Genomic DNA, 25260 nt, shown 5'->3' with positions numbered 1-25260 from the left:
CTGAGTCCAGCTGTTGCTCCTGACTGTAGGCTACAAAACTTTGCTTGATCGATCTTTCCCAAGGCACTGCACTGACATAGGCCAGATCTCCTTGTTTTCACCCCAGGCTGTTCCCTCGTGGGATGGTCTCGGGAACAGTCAGCAAGTGTGTAGGCAGTGTTCATACCTGACGCCGACCCGCTGTCAAGGTCCATGCTTTCATGACCCCAGTCATACTCGCTTCTGGGTCTGGCCTTGGGGTCTGTAAGAAGGGTGTTATTCTAAGAAAAACATGAAAAATGTTTTTCATCATTGTTGGTACATCCTCAACACAGTTTCTTGATATATGCTATTTTTCCAGGTGTTATTTCTATGAAATTTCTCAAGGCTGTGAGTGTACATTGTTAGAAATTCCCACTACAGTTCATTATAGAAAATTTAAATAATATGAAGAAGATTACTTAAGATTTTAATTTCTTAGAAATAATTTGTTAACATTTTGGTATTTCCTTCTAACCTTTTTCTTAAAGCCTTGCTACTTTTTAGTGTACTTGGAAACCTTTGAACTCAGAGCTGCGAAGAACCTTGCAGTCATCTGGTTGATGCCCTCATATTCCAGATGAGAAAACTAAGGTTCAGAGAGGTGTGATTTGCTTATGATTCCAGGCTGATTACACAGTTGAAATTCAGGCATTCAGATTCTAGCCAAGCGACTGTTCTCTTGACTCTCTGCGCAGGCCTGGAGGCCTCCAGAATGGTCTCCAAGGTCTCATAACTTTGACTTCTCCATCCTATTTTCTGCAAGCCATACACCATCAACCAGGGGTGGTGGGCGGTCAGTCCTGGTGTTATTTTTTAAAGTATGATTTTTCTCACAGTACAGTGGCTCCTTGGGTAGTGTCTTGGCTCATTTTATCAGATGCTCACAAAGAGCATGACTTGAACTGACGTTAATATTCAAACACTTTTTGTGTAAAGAAAGTGTGAATTTAGTCCTAAGATTCAGGGGCCTGTAATTCACTTGTCCTGATAGTTAGGCATGTTTTGAACATACTATGACTTAAGCATTTTTTCCTGGGTTTGATCCTTCCCAAATTTTCTTGTTTTTAAAATAATTTTATTTACCTATTATTTTTGGCTGTGCTGAGTCTTCATTGCTGGGTGGGGTTTTTCTTTAGTTGCGATGAGTAGAGACCACTCTCTGGTTTGCAGTGTGCAGGCTTCTCATTGCGGCGGCTCCTCTTGTTGCAGAGCTCGGGCTTTAGGGCTCATGGGCTTTCGTAGTTGCTGTTCTTGGCCTCTAGAGCACAGGCTCAGTAGTTGTGGCAGACTCGCTTGGTTGCTTCTTGGCATGTGGGATCTTCCTGAATCAAAGGTGAAACTTGTGTCTCCTGAATTGGCAGGCAGATTCTTTACCACCAAGCCACGCAGGAAAGCCCTTCCCAAATTTTCTATCTCAACCCTCATCAAAAGTTAGAAATACCCTCTCATTCTCTGTGAGTGTATCTGGCAGTCTTTGTAACTGAAAAGTGAGTGAGACGATAAGAAACTTCTTTCTGTGTTCTCATGCCACTTGAGCAACAAGTCGTAGGTGCTGAGCTGCTGCGGTCACTTTAATCAGCTGCGTGTTGCTTTTCTTTTCAGCAGGTGGTCAGTTTCATTCCCCAAGGGGTCACTCTTCTCCCACCGGGAAAGCAACACCAGAGCCTCTTGTCCCAGACATAAGTCCAGTGGCCCAGCAGACTCACCACCAAGACGCTACTTCTCCTGCCTGCTCTGTGGCGGAAGAGGCCAGGAACCCCAGCCCAGATCAGACAAGCCTCTGCAGCTTCGAAATCAATGAAATCTACTCAGGCTGCCTGGACACAGCAGATGACCCAGAGGAGGAGCACCCCGGAACTGGCTCATCTCTTGAGGGGGCCACACCAAACCAGACAGATGAGCTGAAGTCCATGGAAGAAGAGCTGGAAAAGATGGAGAGAGAGGCGTGCTGTTTTTGCGATGAAGATGAGAGCTCTTCGGACGCTGACACGGAGCTCTCCTGTGAGGACTGGGAGTGGCAGAACGGTGCACTTCGTTCCCCCAGCCAGCCTGAGCCAGCCCGAGGAGCCCAGGGCGCCGCGAACAACCGCTCCATGACCGAGGAGTACATCAGTAAGTGTGTGCTGAACCTGAAGATTTCACAGACCTTAATGCACCAGAATGCTGATTTGCTGAGGAATGTTCAGCAGAAGATAGAAAAGCTCGAGATGATACAGAAGGAGCAGGCGGAGCGCAGGTCTCTGTGGGCTTCTTCAAGAGAGTTTGCAGGCATCCACGACTCACCTTCGGCCCTCGGCCCCCCAGCTTCCAGCTACCTTCCTCCTGTCGTGCAGCGGCCTGGGGACCAGCGGCCGGACCCGGGGGGCAGCGGTCTGACTCTAGCAAGGTCCCCAAGGACAGTGAAAGACTTTCGAGGAGGACATTTTGGCAAGAGGTCCAAGAAAAGAAGCAACTGTGGCTGGACACCTTTAGCTTCTTTCCCCCAAGTCACTGAAGAAAGCACGGGGGATCAGCTGGAGAAGGGCCGCCAGGTGAGGCTGAGACATGGGGGCAGGGCAGCATGCAGGGTTTGGAGCCGGCCTTGGCGTACCCTGACCCGCTTGCAAGGGCGGCCAACTCCTAGCGAGTCCTCTTTGCTTTGGGAAACAAGGCTTCTAGGTTCGAATTCCAAGGTAGATATTCTTCATCTCCTATCCCGAACGCAGCTCACAGGCCCTGTCCTCTGTAAAATTCTATGAACTATGTGAAATCGCTGTTCTGTAGGTCAAAATAATCAAGTATTGACAATTTTATATAGTTCAACTCACCAAATATGGTATCTTGGGCAGGTATTTAATCCCCATTCTGAATTGCTTATTAAATCATTCATTCACTCATTTGATAAGCATAGAGCCAGAGGCTGTTTATTAGACCCTGGGATTTGATGAATGAACCACAAGCTCTGCTAGGAGCAGCTCAGACACTGATGGGGATGGGAGGGACTTGGTAGTCAAAGGAAATGCCTCAGAGGATGTGAGAAACCATGGGTTGAAGAGTGGTTCCTCTGGGAGCTGCTGCTGTTTCTTCTTTTTTTTTTTTTGACCACACCACATGGCTTGTAGGCTCTGGGCTTCTTAAGGACAGGTCCGTCCAGTAAGGCTGAGGAAATGTCCCCACACATAGAAGGGGGCCTAGCAGTAGAAGGTACTCCGTCATTGAGGGAATGAATGAATGGATGAATTTTAACAAGTTCACACATGCAGAGCTGGCTGCCTGTTGAATCAAAACTTTAGAGATGGATCAAGCCCATCCTTTTCCAGAGTGTGAAGCTCAAGCTCGGAGACGTGAACTTTCTGAGATCCATGGATGTGACTGAGCACAGGGTGGAGTGGGAGAGGTCAGCACCACTGGAAGGAGGATCTTATTACTGAAATTATTTAGAGTTGCTGGCTCATGGTATTTAAAAAAAAAAAAAAAGCAGGCTTTTAGTGAGTTTTATTATTCTTTTAAAATCCTCCACCGAAAGTGCACCCTCTTGGCCTGCACAGGGCAGCTGACTCCCACTACCCCATCCCTTGCTGTGCCACTGACCGGCCCCAGCTGGGTTTCTGACTCCAAGGCTAGTGCTCTTGCACTGTTCCTTGCTGCATTTCAGTGAGACTTTAGTCCTCACTTAGAACATTTGGAAAAGCCTTGGCATTTGTTTTTATGTAAAGAGAAGGAAGGTGATTTTGGAGAATGAAATGGCACCCCACTCCAGTATTCTTGCCTGGAGAATCCCATGGACAGAGGAGCCTGGTGGGCTACAGTCCATGGGGTCACAAAGAGTTGACACAACTGAGCTACTAACACACACACACAAAGAGAAGGCACAATGAAAGTTAGAGTTTACTAGAAAACTACTGGAAATAACTTTTATTGTATACTGTCTGTTGATTATCTTTTGCTGCATAACATAAAATAACAATGTTTTATTACTTCTCATAATTCTGTGGGCCCTGAGTATGACAGGGCTAACCTGACTGATTCTTCCATTCTTTGTGGTACTGGCCAGGACCAGCCCCTCAACTGCATTCAGCTGGAGTCTGCGTTGAGCAAGAAGTTGCAGGAAGGCCTCAGTTACCCGGCTCCCCCAGGCGGCCTCTTTCCACACTTGGCTTCTTTTGATTGACTAAGTAGTCTCATCGAAGCTTCTCTGCAGCCTGGCAGCTGACTTCCCAAGTGAAAACTGAAGCTGCCAGGTCTCTTAAAAACTAGGACAAGATCACTTTTGCTGCTTTTCTGCTGGTCACAGGAAGCCAGCATGGATTCAAGGGAATGAAAGTAGATTCCAGCTCTCCAGTGGCAATGTGGACAGGGAGGGAAGGAATTGAAGCAGCCGTTGTTGGAAACCATCTGCTAGTACATATGACTATGTGTAAAGCAACTATACCATATTTTAATTGTTCTTTAAAAAGCCTACCCTGGTTTTCTAGCATAATCAAGGAATAAGGCATTTTCACCTAAGTGAAATTTTCAAACATTTGAAATTCATTCTTTTAATTTCTCCATTCTTAAATTTTTAATCATACTGAATGAAAACACTACAGACTTGCCATTATTCTAAATGCCAATTTAAATATATTCTAAATGTATTCTAGCCTTTCCTTGGTGATAATGAGGACTTTTTGAACATCTGTTACTGTGATACAATGTTGCCTCTACTCAACAGCCTCTGGAACTCATACTCCACAGAAACAGTGATCATTTTTATGCATCTCCTCACCTTAGGTGTCTTGCTGCCATTCCCAAATCTTTTATTTGCTGTAGGTTAGGAAATGCAATTAAACTTAGTTGAAATTGCAGTAAGCAGATCCCAGGTCTCTTTTTTTGGCTAAAGGGCATTGGCTTTAATTTACTTTACTTCTACTATTTTTGAAGTATTGTAGCCTTTTTTTTTTTGGTTGTGTTTTATTTTCATAGCACCCCTCTCCTCCCCCCACCCCCCAGAAGATTTAGGCAGATATTATTGTCCCTGTTTTATGGATGAGGAAACCAAAACATAAGGCTCACTTAGGCTAGTCTGAGTAAAGATCAGACGAGAACCCAGGGCCTGGGGCTCCTGCCATAAAACCTGCTGCCTTAATAATCATAGAGGGGAAAGTCTGGGGACTTTTGATGTCTATTTTGTCTGCTCATTTTCCACTTGCACCCTGTTCAGACTGAAGTCCTGAGGGCCAGCGTGTCTCTGAAGAGGCCTCCAGCTAAGAGATGAGTTATTAGATGTGAAACGTGCAAACTGAAATTGTCTTGAGAGGCCTGGTTAGTTCTACATACTGAGCGAGAATGACTTTAAAAACAGAATGTGAGAGTGAAGGGAAGTGGGATTCCTTCATCAAAGCACTGAAACATGTCTCCTGATTTTTAAGCTGCCAACTCTTTGTGGCCTTGGAAAACAGAGCAGAGGTGAGCAGTTTCAGCCCACTCACGGAGCCAAGGACAGCTTGGAAAGAGACAGGAACCAGAATACCAGCAGGTAGGTTAACGTTTCATTGTTCTTTGTGTCATCATGTCTTCAGACGCCCATGTGACCCTTAGGCCACTTAATGGTCTTCATGTTGCTGGTGACAAAGAGATTGTGAGCGTTGAGGGGTAGTAACACAGAAAGGGATGTTGGCAGGTTCTCTCCATTGAGTGAGTGAGAAGAGCAGTATAATGGAGACTCGCAGGAGACGTCAGAGGTGAAGCTGCTGCAGGTCAGCCAGACAGAACTCCTCAGTGGTCCAGAGCAGAGCACCCTGTCTTCCTGAAACTGTCCAGATCGCTTTCCTGAGAAAAGGAAGTGCCAGGCATCCCACGTGCCAGGGTTCCAGAAACCAAACTATGTGAAAATCAGTGTTGTTCAAAATAAGTGTCATTGACTCTGGGGGGCAGGAGGAGGAAATTGAGCAATATCATCATTACCTTTTGGACTCTGATTTTTAGCCAGATCGATGAAATGAATTGATTTCAGCACAAATCAATTTTCCTTCAGTAGAAGGAAAGTGTATGCATATGCTGGGTTTTTATGAACTTAGGAAAAACAAATTTTCTTTTGCATAGGAAGAATTATTAATGGAGCAATAAATGTTTTTCAGGACAGAGTCGTATATGAACTTAGTTTTCCTTTTCTGTGGTTAAAAGACAGCATTAATCCACAGCTTTGAAGTCCATCTTCCTGGAAAAATTTTTTTTTTATTCCTGCCCTCAGTGGTGACTGAGAATAATGACAAGAATTTGCTGTTCTCTTCACTTCAGTTAAATATGTACCGAAGGGAGAATCGAGGAACATGCCCAGTCATTTTAGATTAGTGTATTTTACCTTTATGAAGGGAACGAACTGAAGAACCACCTAATCGGCCTCAGAGTTTAGCACTCACATCACTGACAGCGGCAGACAGGGCGACGGTACAGCCGCTGGAGGACGAAGCAGAAGCTGCAGCTGCGGCTGCCCTGCTCAGCGCCAAGCGAGAGGTTGAATACTTTGCTGCCAACCCACCTAAGCTTTTCATGTGCTTTCAAAATAACCTTAATTATATACATGTAGGCATTTCTGTGGGCTTCCCGGGTGACTCAGTGATAAATAATCTGCCTGCCAATGCAGGAGACGCTGGTTCGATCCCTGGTTGGAGAAGATTCCCTGGAGAAAGAAATGGCAACCCACTCCAGTATTCTTGCCTGGAGAATCCCACGGACAGAGGAGCCTGGTGAGCTATAGTCCATGGGGTCACAACGGGTCAGACATGATTGAGCGACTAAACAAGAAGGCAATTTTGTATCCCGAGTTTTTGCTTTACATTATAACTTTTTAATCCTTTGTTATTAAAAACATCCTGTAAACTTACTTTGAAATTATAAATTTGAAATGCGGAAAAATTGAATTCTCCCCATTATTGTTTTCCCCCATTGTTGAATTTTAGGTTGTTTCAGTCTTTCTTTTTTTCTGTTATGACTAGGGTTATAGTGACTTGTCAGTAAATTTTGTTCTGCATCTTGGGTTATGTCCTTGATAGACTCCCAGAAGCAGAGTTACAGAGAGTTTGAACACTTTAAAGATGCTTGATGCTGTTGCTGCTGCTAAGTCGCTTCAGTCGTGTCGGACTCTGTGTGACCCCATAGAGGGCAGCCCACCAGGCTCCCCCGTCCCTGAGATTCTCCAGGCAAGAACACTGGAGTGGGTTGCCATTTCCTTCTCCAATGCATGAAAGTGAAAAGTGAAAGTGAAGTCGCTCAGTCGTGCCCAACTCTTAGTGACCCCATGGACTGCAGCCTACCAGGCTCCTTCCATCCAGGGGACTTTCCAGGCAAGAGTACTGGAGTGGGATGCCATTGCCTTCTCTGACAGATGCTTGATAGCTGTTGCCAAATTGTTCTTCAAAGAAGCTGATCAGACATGACGTTTCTAATTCAACAACCTCTCTTTGCACTCTGATACAGCAGGAGACTGGGCTGTTCTAGATAAAAGGGAATTCCTATGTATGCATAAATCACACATTTTCTTTTTCTTTATCTTATTTGTCAGGTCTTAAGTTGTGCCACACGGCATCTTCTAGTTGTGGCATGTGGGATCTAGTTCCCTGACCAGGGATCAAACGTGGGCCCCTGCATTGGGAGCATGAAGACTTAGCCCCTGGATCACCAGGGAGCTCCCCTAGATGATACATTTTCAAGGAATTAGTTTAATAGGTGATAAAGTATATATAGTCATGGGATATTTAGAGGAAAAAGAAGCTGCTTTGTTGTGCAGATGAGGAGACCTTGGCCCAGAGAGACTGAAGTTTGCCAGTCAGCTAACTAGTCGCAGGACATGGTCCACAACTCAGTGAAACTAGGATGAAGATCTCTGAATGATCTTCAGAATCCCTGGTGCCTTAAGCCCATCTTTGTAAGTGTTAGCTGTTGTGCTATCACTGATGTGCAGGTGGGCCTGTTACCAGAGGATTCTGATCAAAGAAACTACAAGGAAACTACTGAACCATCACCTATGCTCTGCTCTGCTGCAGCCCAAGGACCAGGGTTCTGTTTGTGAAGCTGAATTTCAAGATCATCTAACCCACTCCTTTCATTTCTTAGCCAGGGAAGGCCTAGGGAGTCCAGTCCTCAAAGCAAACCGACACAGCTCAGTAGTGTACTCCTCACCGAGCCAAGCCACCCACAGGCACCACCCGCCTCATCCAACCCTGGCCAGGACTCTACCAGGTAGTACAGCCTTGTGGGCTGAGTGTTGAGGGGGTCTGCTGCCACCTGGTGGTGCACAGGAGTCAGTGCAACCTCAGAACAGCTCAGAGAAGAGGGACAGTCCTCTGGGTGGGCTCATGGACTTGGGGTTGTGTCAGGAACCTGAGTAAACTGATGTGTTTGTGTTCACTTGCCCTCTTCCCCCAAATATATGCAATTCAGGATCAGTATGCAATCTGTGTCTTCTGAAATCTATAACGCAAAGTCAAGAAATAACAAAGATGATGGAGAGATACACTTAAAATGGAAAAGTGAGTATAAAGCCATGGGTTCTGTTGGACAAAATGAAATTTAAAGTATCTTTCTAGCTTGGTTGTTATCTCAAAGTACACAGCCTGTACTGTCTTCTCATATTCTTTTCTTGTTAGATCATTCCATTTTGAAAGAAAGACCTTTCTGATTACAAACTGTAAAAGAGAAGTGCTTTTTTAAATCTCTGGACTATATAGGAAATCTTTCTGCACTCTGTATATGTGTATATATGTATGTTTTGTAACAAATGTAGAAAAAAAAATACACAGTATAGATTCTTATAATGTTGTTAAGGTAGAAAGCTTGTAGTGTCACTTTCACCTATCCTGTGGGCGTGATCCTTTCGTATCAGTTTAATCTTATGAGCTTAAAAGAATACAGCATCTATGTTTTTTGATAGTAATGCTAAGCGACACTGAAAAAGGATAGAAAATTTTGAGGAAAATACACGTGTATTTCCTCAAAATACATTTTGAGGAAAAAAAATATATATATATACACGTGTGTATATATATATATATATATATACACATATATATATACATACTTCCAAAATATGAGCTCAGTCTGGTCTATATATATATATATATGTGTGTATATATATATATATACACACATATATATATACATACTTCCAAAATATGAGCTCAGTCTGGTCTAGAAAGGCTATACAAACTCAAATAGAATGCCTTCCATTAGTTTCTGCAGGCTAGGGGCTTCACATGTCATTTTCTTACAAAATCTTTACAGCAAGAAGGTCTGCCTACAAATTTCTGTTGCCTTTTAGTCTAATTCAGCATAAAGGGCTGTAACTAACTGAAAGTCTGCCTGTCCCTCACTCTGTTATTAGTTCTCTCCTCTTTTCTGTTTCAAGTCAAGCAGGGCAAGCTAAGGATGATACAGTTCTAAAAATATAAGCTATAAAACATTACGTAACTCTTTAAGGAACTAAAGCTTTTGTTTCCAGCATTCACAGTGCTGTTTTAAATGCTGTTTTATCTTCACCCAGTGGAGGTGAAAGAAATGGCAGCAAAGGCAGCTACTGGACAGCTGACAGTACCTCCTTGGCATCCTCGGAGTGGTGTGGCTTTAGACAGTGAAGCTGAAAATGAGCCTGATCCCCTGCCGCAGCTCCCCATTAAGGTCTCTGAGCAAGTGGATTGGCAGCAAGCTGCAGAGTATCTCAAGAAAAGCGATGAGCCAGGAGGAAATGACAAGTGTGGCCAAACAGACAGCAGTGACCAGCATGGCAGACAGTCAGGACCTCAGCGTTTCACCAGTAAGTTCAGATGGAGGAATTGGGGTAGGTGAGCTCTATCAAGTTGTTAGCTCTCAGCAATAAGTAAACCTCCTAGAATATTTCCTTTGGCTTCTCTCCTTTCCTGTCTATCTGGGGATCCTGAATTCCAGGCAAAAGTAGCACACCCATCTAATCCCACTGTCCTTCGGACAGGTGAAAAAGCCCAGAGACTCGCAAGTTTCTCTATTACTGGAGCAGATTCCTTTGTCCAAAGGAAGTAAATAGTCTCCATGTGTTGACCCTGCTCCTGGATCTAACCTGGCAAAGAATTGAACCTCTTACCAGAGGGCATTGGTGGCAGGCCAGCCCCTACTGCCCACTTCTTCACATTGCATTTTAGGCCAGAAAAATTCTACCGTCTATCAGAGGGCCTATGCCTGAGCAACCTAGAGACAAATGATGTTTACTGGCATCACTTTTATAGGTTTGTGGGTGAAAGCTGCATGCTGTGTCTTTCTACCTGGTAATTTGCTTGCAGTCAGGACATAGGATATCATTTCACAGTTGTTTGAAAATCCAGGAAAGGTACATCTAAAATTATTCGTCTTAGGTAGAAAAATATACTGTTTTGGATTTTTTTGTTATTTAAAATCTGTTCCTTGTCAAGCATCACTCTTGAATGGGTGGGCAAAAGGGAGAATGATTCACAGCTGCGTGCTAGAGCGAGGCTAACCTAACAGTCTTCACTGTTTGGACAGAAGCTGACATGACACATAGCCGCATTCGGCAGAAAATGCATACATATCTTCTCTCACACTGTCCTTTGCCCCTTCATGTCATTTAAAAATTACTGAATGACAATTATTGTGTTATAATTTTTAGGTATCAGGCACCTGCCCCCCAGAAAAGATGAGCAGCCAGAGCACGGTGAAGTCTTTCAAGCAAATTCAGATGCATCTGTGGCTGTTGAGAAGTCTTACAGCGTAAGTATACAGCTGGAGAGCCAACTCAAACCCAAAGACCTAGTAGGGTAAAACTGAACTGTTACGTATTATGACATTGAAATATCTGTAGTGGTTCTTTTTTTGTTGGAGCATGTGCCCTCATGGGTCTGACATGAATGAAGAAGTCTCTCCTCCCTGTCTAATACTTTCTGAATTAGTTCAGCTCAAAGCACTGTGAATATTAGAGCTTGGGGAAAACACCGTGTTAGATTCAGCTCTGACCCTTGAGCTTTCTGTCTGTGTGCGTGCTCAGTAACTCAGTCGTGTCTAATTCTTTGCAACCCCATGGACTGTAGCCCACCAGGCTCCTCTGTCCATGGGATTTCCCAGGCAAGAGTACTGGAATGGGTTGCCACTTCCTTCTCCAGAGGATCTTCCTGACCCAGGGATCTAGCCCACGTCTCTTGTGTCTCCTGCATTGTCAGACGGATTCTTTACTGCTATACCACCTGGGAAGCCCAAGCTTTCTGTCTAACTGTGTAGAAAAGACCACCTCGTAAAGCTCAGTGTGAGGTCAGTTAACAAAGTTCGTGACTGAAGTCAGATTGAAGTAGGAAAAGCAGGGGCAGGGTTGCAATGAGAGTACCTTTGCCTGGGATGTTATCTAAGACCAAAATTTGGCTCTCAGCTCAGTGGAAGGAATGTGTTCATGCCTGAAATCTATGCCTCAGCAAGATCTCTAGGATTCGGTCATTTCCCAGCATTTGCACTGGGGTTACAGCCCTGCTTCATGGATTTAATGCATTCTTCAAGTGTGCAACTGGGCCATGGTCCAGCCAGCATAAGGAACCAAAATTTGTAACCACCATTGACATGGAAGAATATAAACAAAAATTGAGAATAAACAATGTAAAAAGCCGACTGTGATAACATTTGAGGTTTTTCAAAGAATATACCTTTGTATTTTAATCAGTACACAGACCACTCACAGGACAGCTTATTCTTTCTCTCCCGTGAGGCCTGGGAGGACGCACCACATTAAACATACTGGCTTGGCTGGAGAAGCAGGTCTGTCAGGGAAGTGGGGAAGGTGTGGGAGGCCAGGCTTGTCTGAGAAATTTCAGTTTGATATGAGAGGTTAAGGAAAGCAGCTGCTAAGTGCACAGAAGAGGAAGTGTGGCAAAGGCAGTGTCCAGGGAAATAAACCACAAAACCTCTTCAAAGAGATGATTGAAGGTAAGGAAAGGAGCCAGCTGTCTGGCCACACGGTGATGAGGGTGTAGAGAAGCAGCAGAAAAGGAAGGAGTAGAGCAGAGATGCTGACGAAATAACTTGCTTTTAATTAGTTTATTTATTTGGCTGTGCTGGGTCTTAGTTGCAGCATGTGGGATCTAGTTCCCTGACCAGGGATAGAACCCAGGCCCCCTGCATTGGGAGTGTGTTTAGCCACTGGATCACCAGAGAAATCCCAGTGACTTACTTTAAATTATTTCATTTTTTAAATAGTTCTCCCTTTTTTCTAAATTAAAAAAAATTTTCTGGCTGCATGGCTGTGGGATTTTAATTCCCCAGCCAGGGATCAAACATACGCTGCCTGCAGTGGAAGCATGGAGTCTTACCTGCTGGGCCACCAGGGAAATCCCTGTTTTATTATTGAGATTGCATTGCTATTTTAAAAACCATGCTCCTTCTCTTGCCTTTAAATGGGAATACCTGAAGGAGTCCCAGGTCTGAGCAGCCTCAGCCTAGAGTTGACTCCAGCACATGGACTGTGTCTGTGCCCGTGGGGATCAGGGTGTTTAAATTCGGTCCCCAGCTTGAGTTGTCTAGGGCCTTTCTTCTTCCTGTGAATTTCAGAGCAAAAAGGTCGCCCAGCCTCCTCTACTTCCATTGTGCAGGTAAGGAAGTTGAGATTCAGGACTGTGATTTGTCACACTTGCTCTGGGGTTCATGACTGGCTGTGCAGAAGGAGGGCAGAGGTGCACACGTGGCGGGAGGGGCTCTGAGAGCATCAGCTCAACTGCAGGATGATTTTAGATGCCCTGTTACTAACACTGCAGCCACCTCTAAAGGGATTTGTTTACAATAAACACCAACTGAAAAGTGATTTCCTACGTTATTAATAGGGTCAGTCTACACAATCAACTTGTTCACCAGAGTCTTCTGAAGACACTGAAGACATGACAGATGAATTTTTAACTCCAGACCATGAATATTTTTACGCCTCAATTGCTCAAGAAAATTTGGCTCTAGAGGTAAAAATTTACAAAGTTCAGGATAGTACATCTCCAGCTTTCTCTGTTGCTTTATTCCTTTAAAATTATTTTTATTAAGAAAAATAGCTTATGCATAAAAGTATATCATGTCAATTTATCAGTGTTTTCGTATGTTTTGAAAAAAACATGTGAAAAATAAGATTTTTCATGATGAAGGTCTTACCACAGAACTGTGGTTCCTGCATTTGTGCAGCGCTTTGTACTTCTTTTTCAAAACCCATTTCTTCTTGTTGCTTAATTCACAGTCCTTTCTTGGGGGGAGAGAAGGCAGCCTGCTGTTACTGCTCTGTGTGAAGAAGGACTGGTGAGAGCAGCCTAAGGAGTTAGCCCAGGACTGACAGGCTTTAGTGGTGGGAGAGCCAGGAATAGCGGCACGGGGTCTGCAGAGAATGTGAGGCTGTCCGGTACCTGGGCCTTTCTCGGGGACGTGCCTGGCTTTTGCAAGAACCTGTTTGTGCAGAGAGTATTTTCATTTATAAAATGAAAATCTTAGGAGTCTTTTATTTACTCTTGTAATTTTTACCTCTTCTCTCCCCTAACCTGCCACCTTTGGGGGCCCTTGTTACCAATATGAAAGGTAGAGTGGAGGAAAGAGAGATTGTACATGCCAATCACCACATTTGACTGACGGGAAGAATTTAGTGATGCATCAAAAAGCATAGTTCTCCCTTGTCGGCACTTCGGAAAACTCAGTTAGAGCTGTTTTCCATAATCAGTCCTTCAAACATTCTTGATATTACTGTGGACTGGGACATTAAGAAAATGGTTAATAAAAAATATCAAGTTTATATACGTATATATGTACACACATGTAATATGTACACGTATATAAAAAGGGGAACAGGGAAAAGTACATGCATCTTTAGGGTACAGATCATGAACTTTTACATGCTGAGCACACTCATGCAGCCAGCACCCAAATCAAGAAATAGAACATTCCTGATCCCCTAGAAGGGGATCCTTGTGTTTCCTCCCACCCACTGCCTTTCCTCAAAGGAACCAGTGTTCTGACTTCTCACCCCATAGAGTAGCTTTAGAGCCTGGGCCATCTTTCCTACCTTTTTTGGCTTTTCTAGTAAAGCTCCCAGGGATTAAAACATCTTTGTTGGATGGTTGGAGTGAGGAGAGGGGATAATTATATAAAGAAGGGAAGAATAACCCAATCCCACCTCACAGTGGGAGGTGGAGGGGGGCTAGCTGTTGAGGAGGAACATATAGTACAGATAAGTTCCTAATGTCTGGGAAGAAGGTTTGTTCTTTTTCTATAAAAGATGCAGGAACTTTTAACAATTTTCAAAGTTTAAGAACATCAAGAAATCCTCTCCCTGTCTTTTGATGATGTATCTTCCTCTAGTGAACTTCCTTTCTTTGCTCTTTCTTTCTTTTATAGACCTCAAGTCCCATTGATGAAGACTTTGAAGGAATACAACATGCTTGCCCCCGACCTCAAGCCTCTGGTAATACACCCGGAGGGCAGATTCCTTTTAGAATCCCTCCTGTTCACTTTCTCTCTGTCAGGTCACACGTGTTTAGAGCTGGAAAGGTCCTTAGAGATAACCTTCCAGGCCTTTCATTTCACAGATAAGAAAACTTAGGCTCAGTGATTTCCCCTCTTTAGAATGAATCCCCAGCTGCTCACTAGCCTCATGGCATCCATACATCATGTTACTTACATACTTCCCCTTGCATTCTTTTCTTTTTAACTTTGCTATTTATTTATTTATAAATATTTGTGTGTGTATTTATTTGGCTGTGCCAGGTTGCGGCACATAGGATCTTTAGTTGCTGATTTGAACTCTTTAGTCGTGAAACATGGGATCCAATTCCTTGACCAGGGATGGAACCCAGGCCCCCTGCCTTAGGATTGTGGAGTCTTAACCGCTGGACCACCAGGGAAGTCCCCACACCTTTCATTCATATAGCATACGTTACAGTAGTTGCTTCTTTTCTTTTCCCCTGTAGTCTCTTTCCCTAGATTTCAGGCTCTTTTGTGGCACATAGCAGGTGTTGAGTTGTCTGTGCTGAGCTGCCCTGACGGACCGGCCTGGGCCTCACAGCTGGTTATTGACCCGGTGACAACAGTACTAGGTTTCTATGTCCTTCTCTACTGCAGAAGACTGAGTTTTACCATCATTTTCCTTTGCTTGCATGACATCTTAGCAAAGGGTTAATAATGGCCAATACTACAGTCAGTATGACATCGTGCCCTTTCTGGGTGTTGGGTTCTGTATAACCTAGCAATGGCTTCCTGTTACACGGGAAGTTAACCTTGGATCAACAGCTGGGGTATGGCACAAGACGAGACATAAATGGACCACAGGTACTGATACAGACATTTCAAAAATTGTGCACTTTCGCTCTTTTAAGGCGTGTAACCATCTGTTTTTAAAACCAGAGTTATCCGTCTGGTGAACCATGCAGCTCGGTCCACGGTCATGTCTCCACTGTCTGAACCCAGGCTGGGCAGGTTTAGGATCTGAACATACTCCCTTCCTCCTGTTGCATCCTCCAGCTTGTGTCTCTAACCTGATTCAGGCCTCCTTCACAGTTGTAAGTGTTTTAAGAAGCTGTAAGCATTTAGATGAACAGTTAAATTCTCAGGAAAATGTGCATGTGAAGTTCCCACACCTGGGTCTCTGGCCTCTCAGTTCTTTCTGTGGAGCCTCTGCCCATGATCACTCACTCACTGTGTGAGCCTGACCTGTGTGTGGCCACTTCACTTGTGTTTGAAAGAGGGGTGAGTAGGAGAGAGAAATTATGGGGCAGGCAGGTCTGAAAACCATGGTTAGTTGGCTGTAAACATCTGAAATACATTAGAAGCCTCTCATTTCTACTCCATTTCCTCCTTTTAGCCCTTCTCTTCCAGCTTTCCCACTATGGCTCTGATATACATCCCCTCCATACCAGGCAGTACAACAGGGGTAACAGTTGGATACACACTGGGTTCCACGCCCAGTTCTGCTGCTGATTTTTTTTCTGCATGACCTTTGGCATCTTGGGCATGTCATTCCACCCCAGGGCCCCACCTTTCATTCGTATGAAATAAAGGAGAGAGTTAGACTCTCAAATCTCTTAACTTCCCCTCCAGCTCTGCATTGTGCTTATTAGGAATTCATTTATGCTTTCTAGGGCATTTGAAGAGAGTAGCAAGAAGGAGAACTGTGATGCTTCTCCACTGGTGGGGTTTCAGTGTCTTCAGTTCGGTTCAGTTCAGTCACTCAGTCATGTCTGACTCCTTGCGACTCCATGGACTGCAGCACGCCAGGCCTCCCTGTCCATCACCAACTCCTGGAGCTTGCTCAGACTCATGTCCATCGAGTTGGTGATGCCATCCAACCATCTCATCCTCTGTCATCCCCTTTTCCTCCGTCCTTCAATCTTTCCCAGCATCAGGGTCTGTTGTAGTGAGTCAGCTCTTCGTAGCAGGTGGCCAAAGTATTAGAGTTTCAGCCTCAGCATCAGTCCTTCCAATGAATATTCAGGAATGATTTCCTTTAGGACTGACCAGTTTGATCTCTTTGCAGTCCAAGGGACTCTCAAGAGTCTCCTCCAACACCACAGTTCAAAAGCATCAATGCTTTGGTGCTCAGCTTTCTTTATAGTCCAACTTTCACATCCATACACGACTACTGGACTATTGGAAAAACGATAGCTTTGACTAGATGGACCTTTGTCAGCAAAGTAATGTCTCTGCTTTTTAATATGCTGTCTAGGTTGGTCATAACTTTTCTTCCAGGAAGCAAGCATCTTTTAATTTCATGACTACAGTCACCATCTACAGTGATTTGGGGGCCCCCCAAAAATAAAGTCTGTCACTGTTTCCACTGTTTCCCCATCTATTTGCCATGAAGTGATAGGACCAGATGCCATAATCTTAGTTTTCTGAATGTTGAGTTTTAAGCCAACGTTTTCACTGTCCTCTCTCACTTTCATCAAGAGGCTTTTTAGTTCTTCGCTTTCTGCCATAAGGATAGTGTCATCTGCATATCTGAGGTTATTGATATTTCTCCCAGCAATCTTGATTCCAGCTTGTGCTTCATCCAGTTCGGCATTTCACATGATGTACTCTGCATATAAGTTAAATAAGCAGGGTGACAATATACAGCCTTGACGTACTCCTTTCCCGATTTGGAACCAGTCTGTTGTTCCACGTCTGGTACTAACTGTTGCTTCTTGACCTGCATACAGATCTCTCAGGAGGCAGGTGAGGTGGTCTGGTATTCCCATCTCTTTCAGAATTTCCTGCAGTTTATTGTTATCCACACAGTCAAAGGCTTTGGCATAGTCAATAAAGCAGAAATAGATGTTTTTCTGGAACTCTCTTGCTTTTCCAGTGATCCATTGGATGCTGGCAATTTGATCTCTGGTTCCTCTGCCTTTTCTAAATCCAACTTGAACATCTGAAAGTTCATGGTTCACGTATTGCTGAAGCTGGCTTGGAGAATTTTGAGCATTACTTTGCTAGTGTGAGGTACTTGCAGTTGTGCAATAGTTTGAGCATTCTTTGGCATTGTCTTTCTTTGGGATTGGAATGAAAACTGACCTTTTCCAGTTCTGTGGCCACTGTTGAATTTTCCAAATTTGCTGGCATATTGAGTGTAGCATTTTCATAGCATCATCTTTTAGGATTTGAAAGAGCTCAACTGGAATTCCATCACCTCCACTAGCTTTGTGCGTAGTGTTGCTTCCTAAGACCCACTTGATTGCGCATTCCACGATGTCTGGCTTTAGGTGAGTGATTGCACCATCGTGACTATCTGGGTTGTGAAGATCTTTTTTGTACAGCTTTTGGTGTATTCTTGTCACCTCTTCTTAATATCTTCTGCTTCTGTTAGGGCCATACCATTTCTGTCCTTCACTGTGTTCATCTTTGCATGAAATGTTCCCTTGGTGTCTCTAATTTACTTGAAGAGATCTCTAGTCTTTCCTATTCTGTTGTTTTACTCTGTTTCTTTGCATTGATTGCTGAGGAAGGCTTTCTTATCTCTCCTTGCTATTCTTTGGAACTCTGCATTCAAATGGTTTTATCAGTGTCTTGGCTTTTGCTAAAGCCACTGCCTACCAGGCCACCTTCTGGACCTAAAGAATGGCAGGGGGATCATGAGCATTTGCCAATAGGGCAGGCTAGTCTGTGTGTCCACTTCTCCATAAACCAGAGCTGTATAATGTGGAAAGGAAAATTGGATTCCGGTCCTGTGTGCCCAGAGGCCTACAAAGCATCTTCCTGAGAATTGGGGAGGACTTGAGATGCTTGAGGCCAACGAGAACAGAAGACAGTTGAATTAGCTCATTAGTACTCAAGACCCCACCCCCAGTCTTTAAGTGGTGTTTGGTGGCCAAGAGACACAGTTAGCATCCTGGGAATGCCCAGCTAATGGTCTTTTCTGCTTGGAATCGTCAGTGAACAAACAGTTCTTGGTTTCAACGCCCCCTGGTGTCTGTTGACAGGAATCAGGTCAGTTTGCCTTCCTGAAAAGACAAAACACCATTTGTCTCCGGAAGTAACTGTGAGGCTATAACTGAAAGGCCAGTAAATGGCTTGATTGTATTCTGAGTGTCAGAATATAGTTCTCCCCTCTGAGCAAGGAAAATAAACTTTCAGAGCAAAAACCTCTTCTACAGTACTCAATCCAAGCCCAATTAGGAAACACTTTGTTTATGTAGATTATTTATTATTCTAGACCAGACCAGGAAAACTCCAGAGAATGAAAATCATAATCTGGGTTTGCAAAAATTTATTTAAAATGCATTTACTTTATTCTTTCAGGTGAAGAAAAGTTCCAAATGAGAAAAAACCTTGGAAAGAATGCTGGAACTTTGACCAAGTCTCAATTCCAACCTATACGAAGGTATATGCCATTATTTTATTCACAGTTTCAGATTCATAGAAGTGATGTTAATTGATGGTAATGCCCCATATTTATATATTGTTCTTCTTCAAATATAATAGCCACCACGTTATAACAAAAAGCTTTAGGCAGCTTAGATTTGTTAGGACTTGTTCAGCAGAATTGTGAAGGGTCATGAAAAGGAGCTGTCATCTGTATCCAGATCTTGACTCTGCTTTTCTAACTGTATGACTTTGGTCAAATTTCTCTTCTAGTTGTGTGTGTGTGTTAGTCACTCATTCGTGTCCAACTCTTTGTGGCCCCATGGGCTGTAGCCTTCCAGGCTCCTCTGGCCATGGGATTCTCCAGGGAAGAATATTGGAGTAGGTAGCCTTTCCCTTCTCTGGGGATCTTACCAACCAGGGATCAAATCTAGGTCTCCTGCATTGCAGGAGGATTCTTTACCGTCTGAGCCACCAGGGAAGCCCAAGAATACTGGAGTGGGTAGCCCATCCCTTCTCCAGTGGATCTTCCCGACCCAGGAATCGAACTGAGGTCTCCTGCATTGCACGCAAATTCTTTACCAGCTGAGCTACTTAATGTTATGTAGCATGCAGCCCCCAGATTCTAGTAATTTACGACAACAAAAACTGCTTTTGTGTTCATGTTCCGTGTCCATCAGGGATTGGCCAGAAGTGTTCTGTGCTGTATTACTTTCTCTCAGAAATCCACAGTGTGGGAGACTTCATCTTTATGCTTCCTTTATTGCTGAGGCAGGAAAGAGAGAACATAGTGAATTGTGCACTGGACTTTTAAAAGTTTCTGCCCCAAAGTGAATCACATCACTTTCACTTACATTTCACTGGTTAAAGCAAGTCATATGGTCATTTATGTAAATTAGGAGGACCAGAAAGCGCTGTCCTATGTTGTCCTCAGAAGAAGAAAAAGTTTTTGAATGAATTAATAGTCACAACCCAATCCAAAATCCATTCTCTTTCCTTTATACCACTGGTCTCATAGGGATTGCTACAAAGATTAGAAATGTGGGAACATTTGGGAGGATTTAGCATGAGATCTAGCTTATAGTTTGTGTTTGAGTATTGAAAATGTATCTTAAATATTGGTTAAAATAGAAACAAGTCAAATTTGTCTTCAGAATTATTTTCTAGCCTTTCTTTGACACAAGCCTCTCTTGGCCTCCCCTGATCCTCCATGCCAGGAAGCTGCCTCACAGTTGGTGAGGCCCCGTGGCTGTGCCTCTTGCTCCAAGCTCCATCCCCAGCAGAGTACTCCATTGACTTCCTCAGGAGCTTGCTCACCCAGTAGCATCATAGGCTGATTTCAGGTGGGCTGACCTTTCAGTTCAGTTCAGTTCAGTCGCTCAGTCCTGTTCGACTCTGTGCGACCCAATGGACTGCAGCACACCAGGCCTCCCTGTCCATCACCAACTCCTGGAGCTTACTCAGACTCATGTCCATTGAGTCAGTGATGCCATCCAGCCATCTCATCCTTTGTCATCCCCTTTTCCTCCCGCCTTCAATCTTTCCCAGCATCAGGGTCTTTTCCAATGAGTCAGTTCTTCACATCAGGTGGCCAGAGTATTAGAATTTCAGCTTCAGCATCCGTCCTGCCAATGAATATTCAGGACTGATTTCCTTTAGGATGGACTGGTTGGATCTCCTTGCAGTCCAAGGGACCCTCAAGAGTCTTCTCCAACACCACAGTTCTAAAGCATCGAGAGTATTTATTTAGTCTCTAAAGAGGAAACAGAGGCCCAGATATGCGTGTGCACATGTGGCCCATCAGTAGCAGAGTTAGGATTGGAGCCCTCCCTGTCCATTCTGGGCTCAGTGTCCTTCCAACGGCCTCTCAGAATGCCCTTGGGCTACGTTGTTGCACTCTGCTGACAGAAGATTTATGTAATCTTCTCACTTTCTCTCTTAACAGTCCTGAAGGCGAACAAGATGAGACATTAAAGGAGCCACCAAAGGAAGCGAAAGAGAAAGATATGTATGGCCACCAGAAATTGCTTAAGGATTCTGTGCAAAGTCTTGGTTTTAGGGGAATGGTGTTTTCTTGTTTGTAAGAGTTTCTGTGTTCTTCCTATTTTTATGTATACATGTAACGTGAGCGTGTTTCTCCTTTCACCAAAAAGCTGCTGTGATAATGTGATCTAAATTGATAGTATCTTACAATCAAGGGAATACAGTGATAATAAGAATATAATCTTATACTTAAGGTAGATTAAATCTGTTTCCCACATTAATATATTTTCACCTTTGGAATTTATTTTTAGCTGCTGAGATATGTTTGAAGTTAGTAGCTCTTTCTAGGATATTCTGATACTCTCTTTAAGATATCTTAAGTATCTTATAGATATCATATGGATATTCTAAAGTATTCTCTGATTTTGGCCTCTTGCCAAATAAAGATTTTTGTGAAGAGCATCTTTAAAAAGTACCTGTTAGGAATATAGCGTTTGATTTTTCTAAGCATCTCCCAGTTACTCTGTGCTTTTAATACTTTAGATCATTGACAGACATTCAGGACCTGTCGAGTATCTCCTGTGAACACGACAGTTCTTTCAAGGAAGTCTCATCCAAAACACCCAAAATAAACCATGCACCTACTAGTGTCAGTACTCCGCTCAGCCCAGGTACTCTCTCACAGAGGGGTGTTCTGGGAGGGGAACTAACAGCCCCTGTCCCATTGGCTATGGGAAGCCAGGTTGTGGGCGCAGACCCGCAGATGGGTGTTTCCTCACAGTGCAGAGGGGTTTCTTTAGGGCCAGAGCGGAAGGGGATAATCCCATGGGAGGCCAGGGGGTGATGGTGATGGTGGTGGTGATTAACTAGCTATTGTTGTTACTGTTCATCACTCAGTCGTATGTCTGACTCTTTGCGACCCCATGGGCTGCAGCACGCCAGGCTTCCCTGTCCTTCACTATCTCTCGGAGTTTGCTCAAACTCATGTCCATTGAGTTGGTGATGCCATCCAACCAGCTATAAGGAGATTTGTTTACTCTAGCAATAGAGACATGTGAATACCAAGTCTACTTTGTACTTGAAGCACTGTTGAATTTTGGGCAAATACACTGGGTTCTCTGCAAGCGCTTCCCTGGTGGCTCAGATGGTGAAGAATCTGGCTGCAATGCAGGAGACCCAGGTTTGATCCCTGAGTTGGAAAGATCCCCTGGAAAAGGAAATACCAACCCACTCTGGTATTCTTGCCTGGAAAATCCCATGGACAGAGGAGCCTGGTGAGCTATATAGTCCATGGGGTCACAAAGAGTTGGACACGACTGAGTAATTAACACTTTCACTTTCACATTGGATTTTTTATAGAGTTAGTAACTTAAAACAGTATCTTGTACTTAAGCATGCATAGTTTGAGTCCTGTAACCTCATACAGCCAGCATCAAATACCCTCTCTTTAGTGTCCTTATTTTCAGTATATTTGTGGTTCAAATGATCTCCCTTTATTTTGATGGCCAAGTTTAGAGACTATCATTTTGTATACCTTATGGAGCTTTGTCTCAAATCAGTGATTATTTCAGTTAGTAACAATTTGGGAAGTTCCTATTATGGATATAGAGTTTTATGGGGTTTGTGTGTGTGTTATTGTTGTTTTTAAATAATGTAAAGTATTCAGACACTGACTGCCCTCTTTTCTACAACAGGGTCAATTTCTTCGGTTGCTAGTCAGTATAAGGACTGCCTCGGAAGTATCCCATTTCAGGATACTAAAACAGGATCTGCCTCGTGCTGGACCAGTCAAGAATCTACTCAGACTTTGTCTGATAAATTTACAAGTGTCCGAGAGAAATCAAAGAGCCTAGATTCCCTTCTTACTTCCTCTGAAATTGTCCCTGCTAGACTGACTAATCTCGTAAGTATATAGACTGTGCGTTGCACCCTCATGGAGTGATTCCAAAGGTGTCAGTGATCAAAAGGTCAAGATTTCTCCATATCTATTTTACAGAGAAAGGAAGAAATAAGCTGGATCTTCCACAGGCTTCCCTGGGGCACCTGTCTGATCTGTATTGTAGATTGGATCCTGGGCTTCTGTACCCTTTCCTGTCCCCACCCCACCAGAGAGATTGTTTGGCGATTTCTCTAAAGAGCCGGCCTCTGCCATAGCTTATGATGCTCCCTTCATCTGCATTGCTCTTTCAGTCTAACCATATTTACATTCCACCTCTTCCCTGAAGCCTCCTCTGGTTAGTTCTCAGAGAGTTCTGACTGATCTGAACCTTGTTCCTGAACCAGTGATCTGCAGTAAAAACACTTCATGGTGCCTTCTCCTTGCTTCCTCCCCTTCCCCGTGCTGTTTGCTTGTTTGCTTCTCACTCTCCTTCATATTTCATATGTAGTCCTTTCCAGAAAACTACAAGTTCCTTACTTGGTACTGCTCATTAAAAATCCGTTGACTAACCATAGTGTCGCTTCCCCGGTGGCTCAAAGATAAAGAATCCACCTGCCGATGCAGGCGATGCGAGTTCGATCCCTGGGTCAGGAAAATCCCTTAGAGAAGGAAATGGCAACCCACTCCAGTATTCTTGCCTGGGCAATCCCATGGACAGAGAAGCCTGGCGGGCTGCAGTCCATAGGTTTGCCAAAGAGCTGGACACGACTTAGCGATTAAACAACAACAAACAGACCATTCTATAGGCAGATTGATTACTTGTTTGGCCCTCAATGAAAAAACCACTCTCATCATCTTTGGGCATCTGACTCACAAAAAGTCTCATTCTGAAGTAGGGAATTTAAGAACTATATGCTCTTGTTCAATGTACTCTCAATAGGGCAAGTTCTAAGGGCTAGGCACAGGCATCCAAAAGTGAGTAAAAAAAGTCCTTGCCCTGAAGGAGCTCAGAACCTAGTGAGACGGCCTGGCATGATTTAACACAGAGTTTTCAGTAAAAACAGTGCTGTGGAGGCAAAGAAGGGTGGGAAGCTTCCAAGAGAAGGTGACATTTGAATGAGTTCGACTCAATCAACAAAACAAGTAGCTTCTTTCATGAATGATACACAAGCTTAATTCTGGAAATGACTGAGCTTAACATGCCTCTTTAGCTTAATAATGTATGTGTAAATTACCATGTTTATGTCTTATTTATAGAAAAGATTGCCTGCCTTTACTGGGGCTGGTTCCTCCAGCATTACTAAGGCGCCTGACACATCATGCCGTGCCACTCAGAGAAGGAGCCTGCCGAAAGGTACCCTGTGTTTAGTATTAAAATATAAGCGCATAATTAGTAAACCCATTTAAGAGAGCCTTCACTCATCTTTGATGCTATAGTAGGTTTAAACAAAACTGCTATTTTCCCCTGACTATACAAATTAAACATACTTGTTATAAAAAACTTGGAGATTAAAGAAGAGCTTAAGGGACTTCCCTGGTGGTCCAGTAGCTAAGACACTCCCAATGTAGGGGGCCCAGGTTCAATCCCTGGTCAGGGAACTAGATGCCACATGTCATAACTGAGTGTTTGCCTGCAGCAACTAAATACCCCACATGCTGCAACTAAGATTTGGTGCAGCCAAATAGGTAATTGTTTTTCAAAGAACTTAAAAGAGAAAACTACCACCATTCTACCATCATTTTTTAACTTGTACTATTTTGGTACCTATCTTTTTTATGTTTTTAGAACTATACCCCTCCATATATATGTGTGTGTGTGTGTGTGTGTGTGTGTGTGTGTGTGTGTGTATATATATATATATATATGGCATAGCTAACATAGTATATCAGCTCTGGCTGCTCCTTTTTCTTCAGTGATATATTTTAGAATTTCCACTTAACAGTAAAAATTATTTATAAGTATGAGATGACTGCATACTAGTTCATTCTACATATGTTGCCTAACCTTGCTTTCATATTGAAAATTCATGTTGTTTTCTAATTTTTGCTCTTTGTACAGAAATCTTTATCTGAACCTCTGGTCTTTCTTTAGGATAGAGTCTTAGAAGACAATTTTCAGATCAAAGGGTCTGAGAGTTTTAATAGCTCTTGAGGCCTTTGCTCCACTAATCTTGTTGTCTTGTGTCTTTGGTATAAGTCTTAGAATTTCTCTCAAGGGGATAGAGTTATTTCAAACTGTGCTGAGGGGTCTTGGTTACTGTTATAATTGATCCCTTAGGTGAAGGTCCAAAGTATGGTCTCCCATATCCCCTGGCTGGGTAATCTACACAGAAAAACCCCCACTTTGTGTTTTATTCATTTTGACGGGTCTAGAGCTTCTTTATTCCTCCAGCAGCCTTGGTCCAAATTGGACCCCTGGCCTTTTAGTAAGAATTTATACCTCACCTACCCCAAATATCCTTGGAGAGGGCCACAGATCAAGTGGTACTGAGGTGAGCAGGGAGGTAGGAGAGGGTTTAGAGGAAAAGGGAGAGTAAAGCCATTCACATATGAAGTCTTAATAGGACTGCTCATGTAAGAGGACTTCTCCTTGTCTTAGG

The 25260-nt window shown here is 43.6% G+C and overlaps 1 protein-coding gene across 3 annotated transcripts in view; it reads left to right on the top strand.

Moving 5' to 3' along the window:
* The window catches only part of TEX14 (testis expressed 14, intercellular bridge forming factor), a 108938-nt gene that overhangs the window by 72122 nt on the left and 11556 nt on the right, over positions 1-25260 (top strand). For 2 of the 3 annotated variants that reach the window (XM_068978403.1, XM_068978402.1), the window contains exons 13-25: positions 1627-2420; positions 5409-5515; positions 8092-8217; positions 8419-8507; positions 9518-9787; positions 10631-10731; positions 12819-12947; positions 14359-14425; positions 18736-18817; positions 20744-20806; positions 21325-21452; positions 22476-22684; positions 23918-24014. In XM_068978403.1, coding sequence (XP_068834504.1) covers positions 1627-2420; positions 5409-5515; positions 8092-8217; positions 8419-8507; positions 9518-9787; positions 10631-10731; positions 12819-12947; positions 14359-14425; positions 18736-18817; positions 20744-20806; positions 21325-21452; positions 22476-22684; positions 23918-24014 — 2262 coding nt within the window. The remainder of the gene's footprint in view (positions 1-1626; positions 2421-5408; positions 5516-8091; positions 8218-8418; positions 8508-9517; positions 9788-10630; positions 10732-12818; positions 12948-14358; positions 14426-18735; positions 18818-20743; positions 20807-21324; positions 21453-22475; positions 22685-23917; positions 24015-25260) is intronic. The other variant, XM_068978404.1, reaches the window with a different exon arrangement.

The sequence above is a fragment of the Capricornis sumatraensis genome, chromosome 8, assembly GCF_032405125.1.
Source record: "Capricornis sumatraensis isolate serow.1 chromosome 8, serow.2, whole genome shotgun sequence".
NCBI lineage: Eukaryota > Metazoa > Chordata > Mammalia > Artiodactyla > Bovidae > Capricornis > Capricornis sumatraensis.
This window is presented reverse-complemented; position numbering and strand designations above follow the sequence as displayed.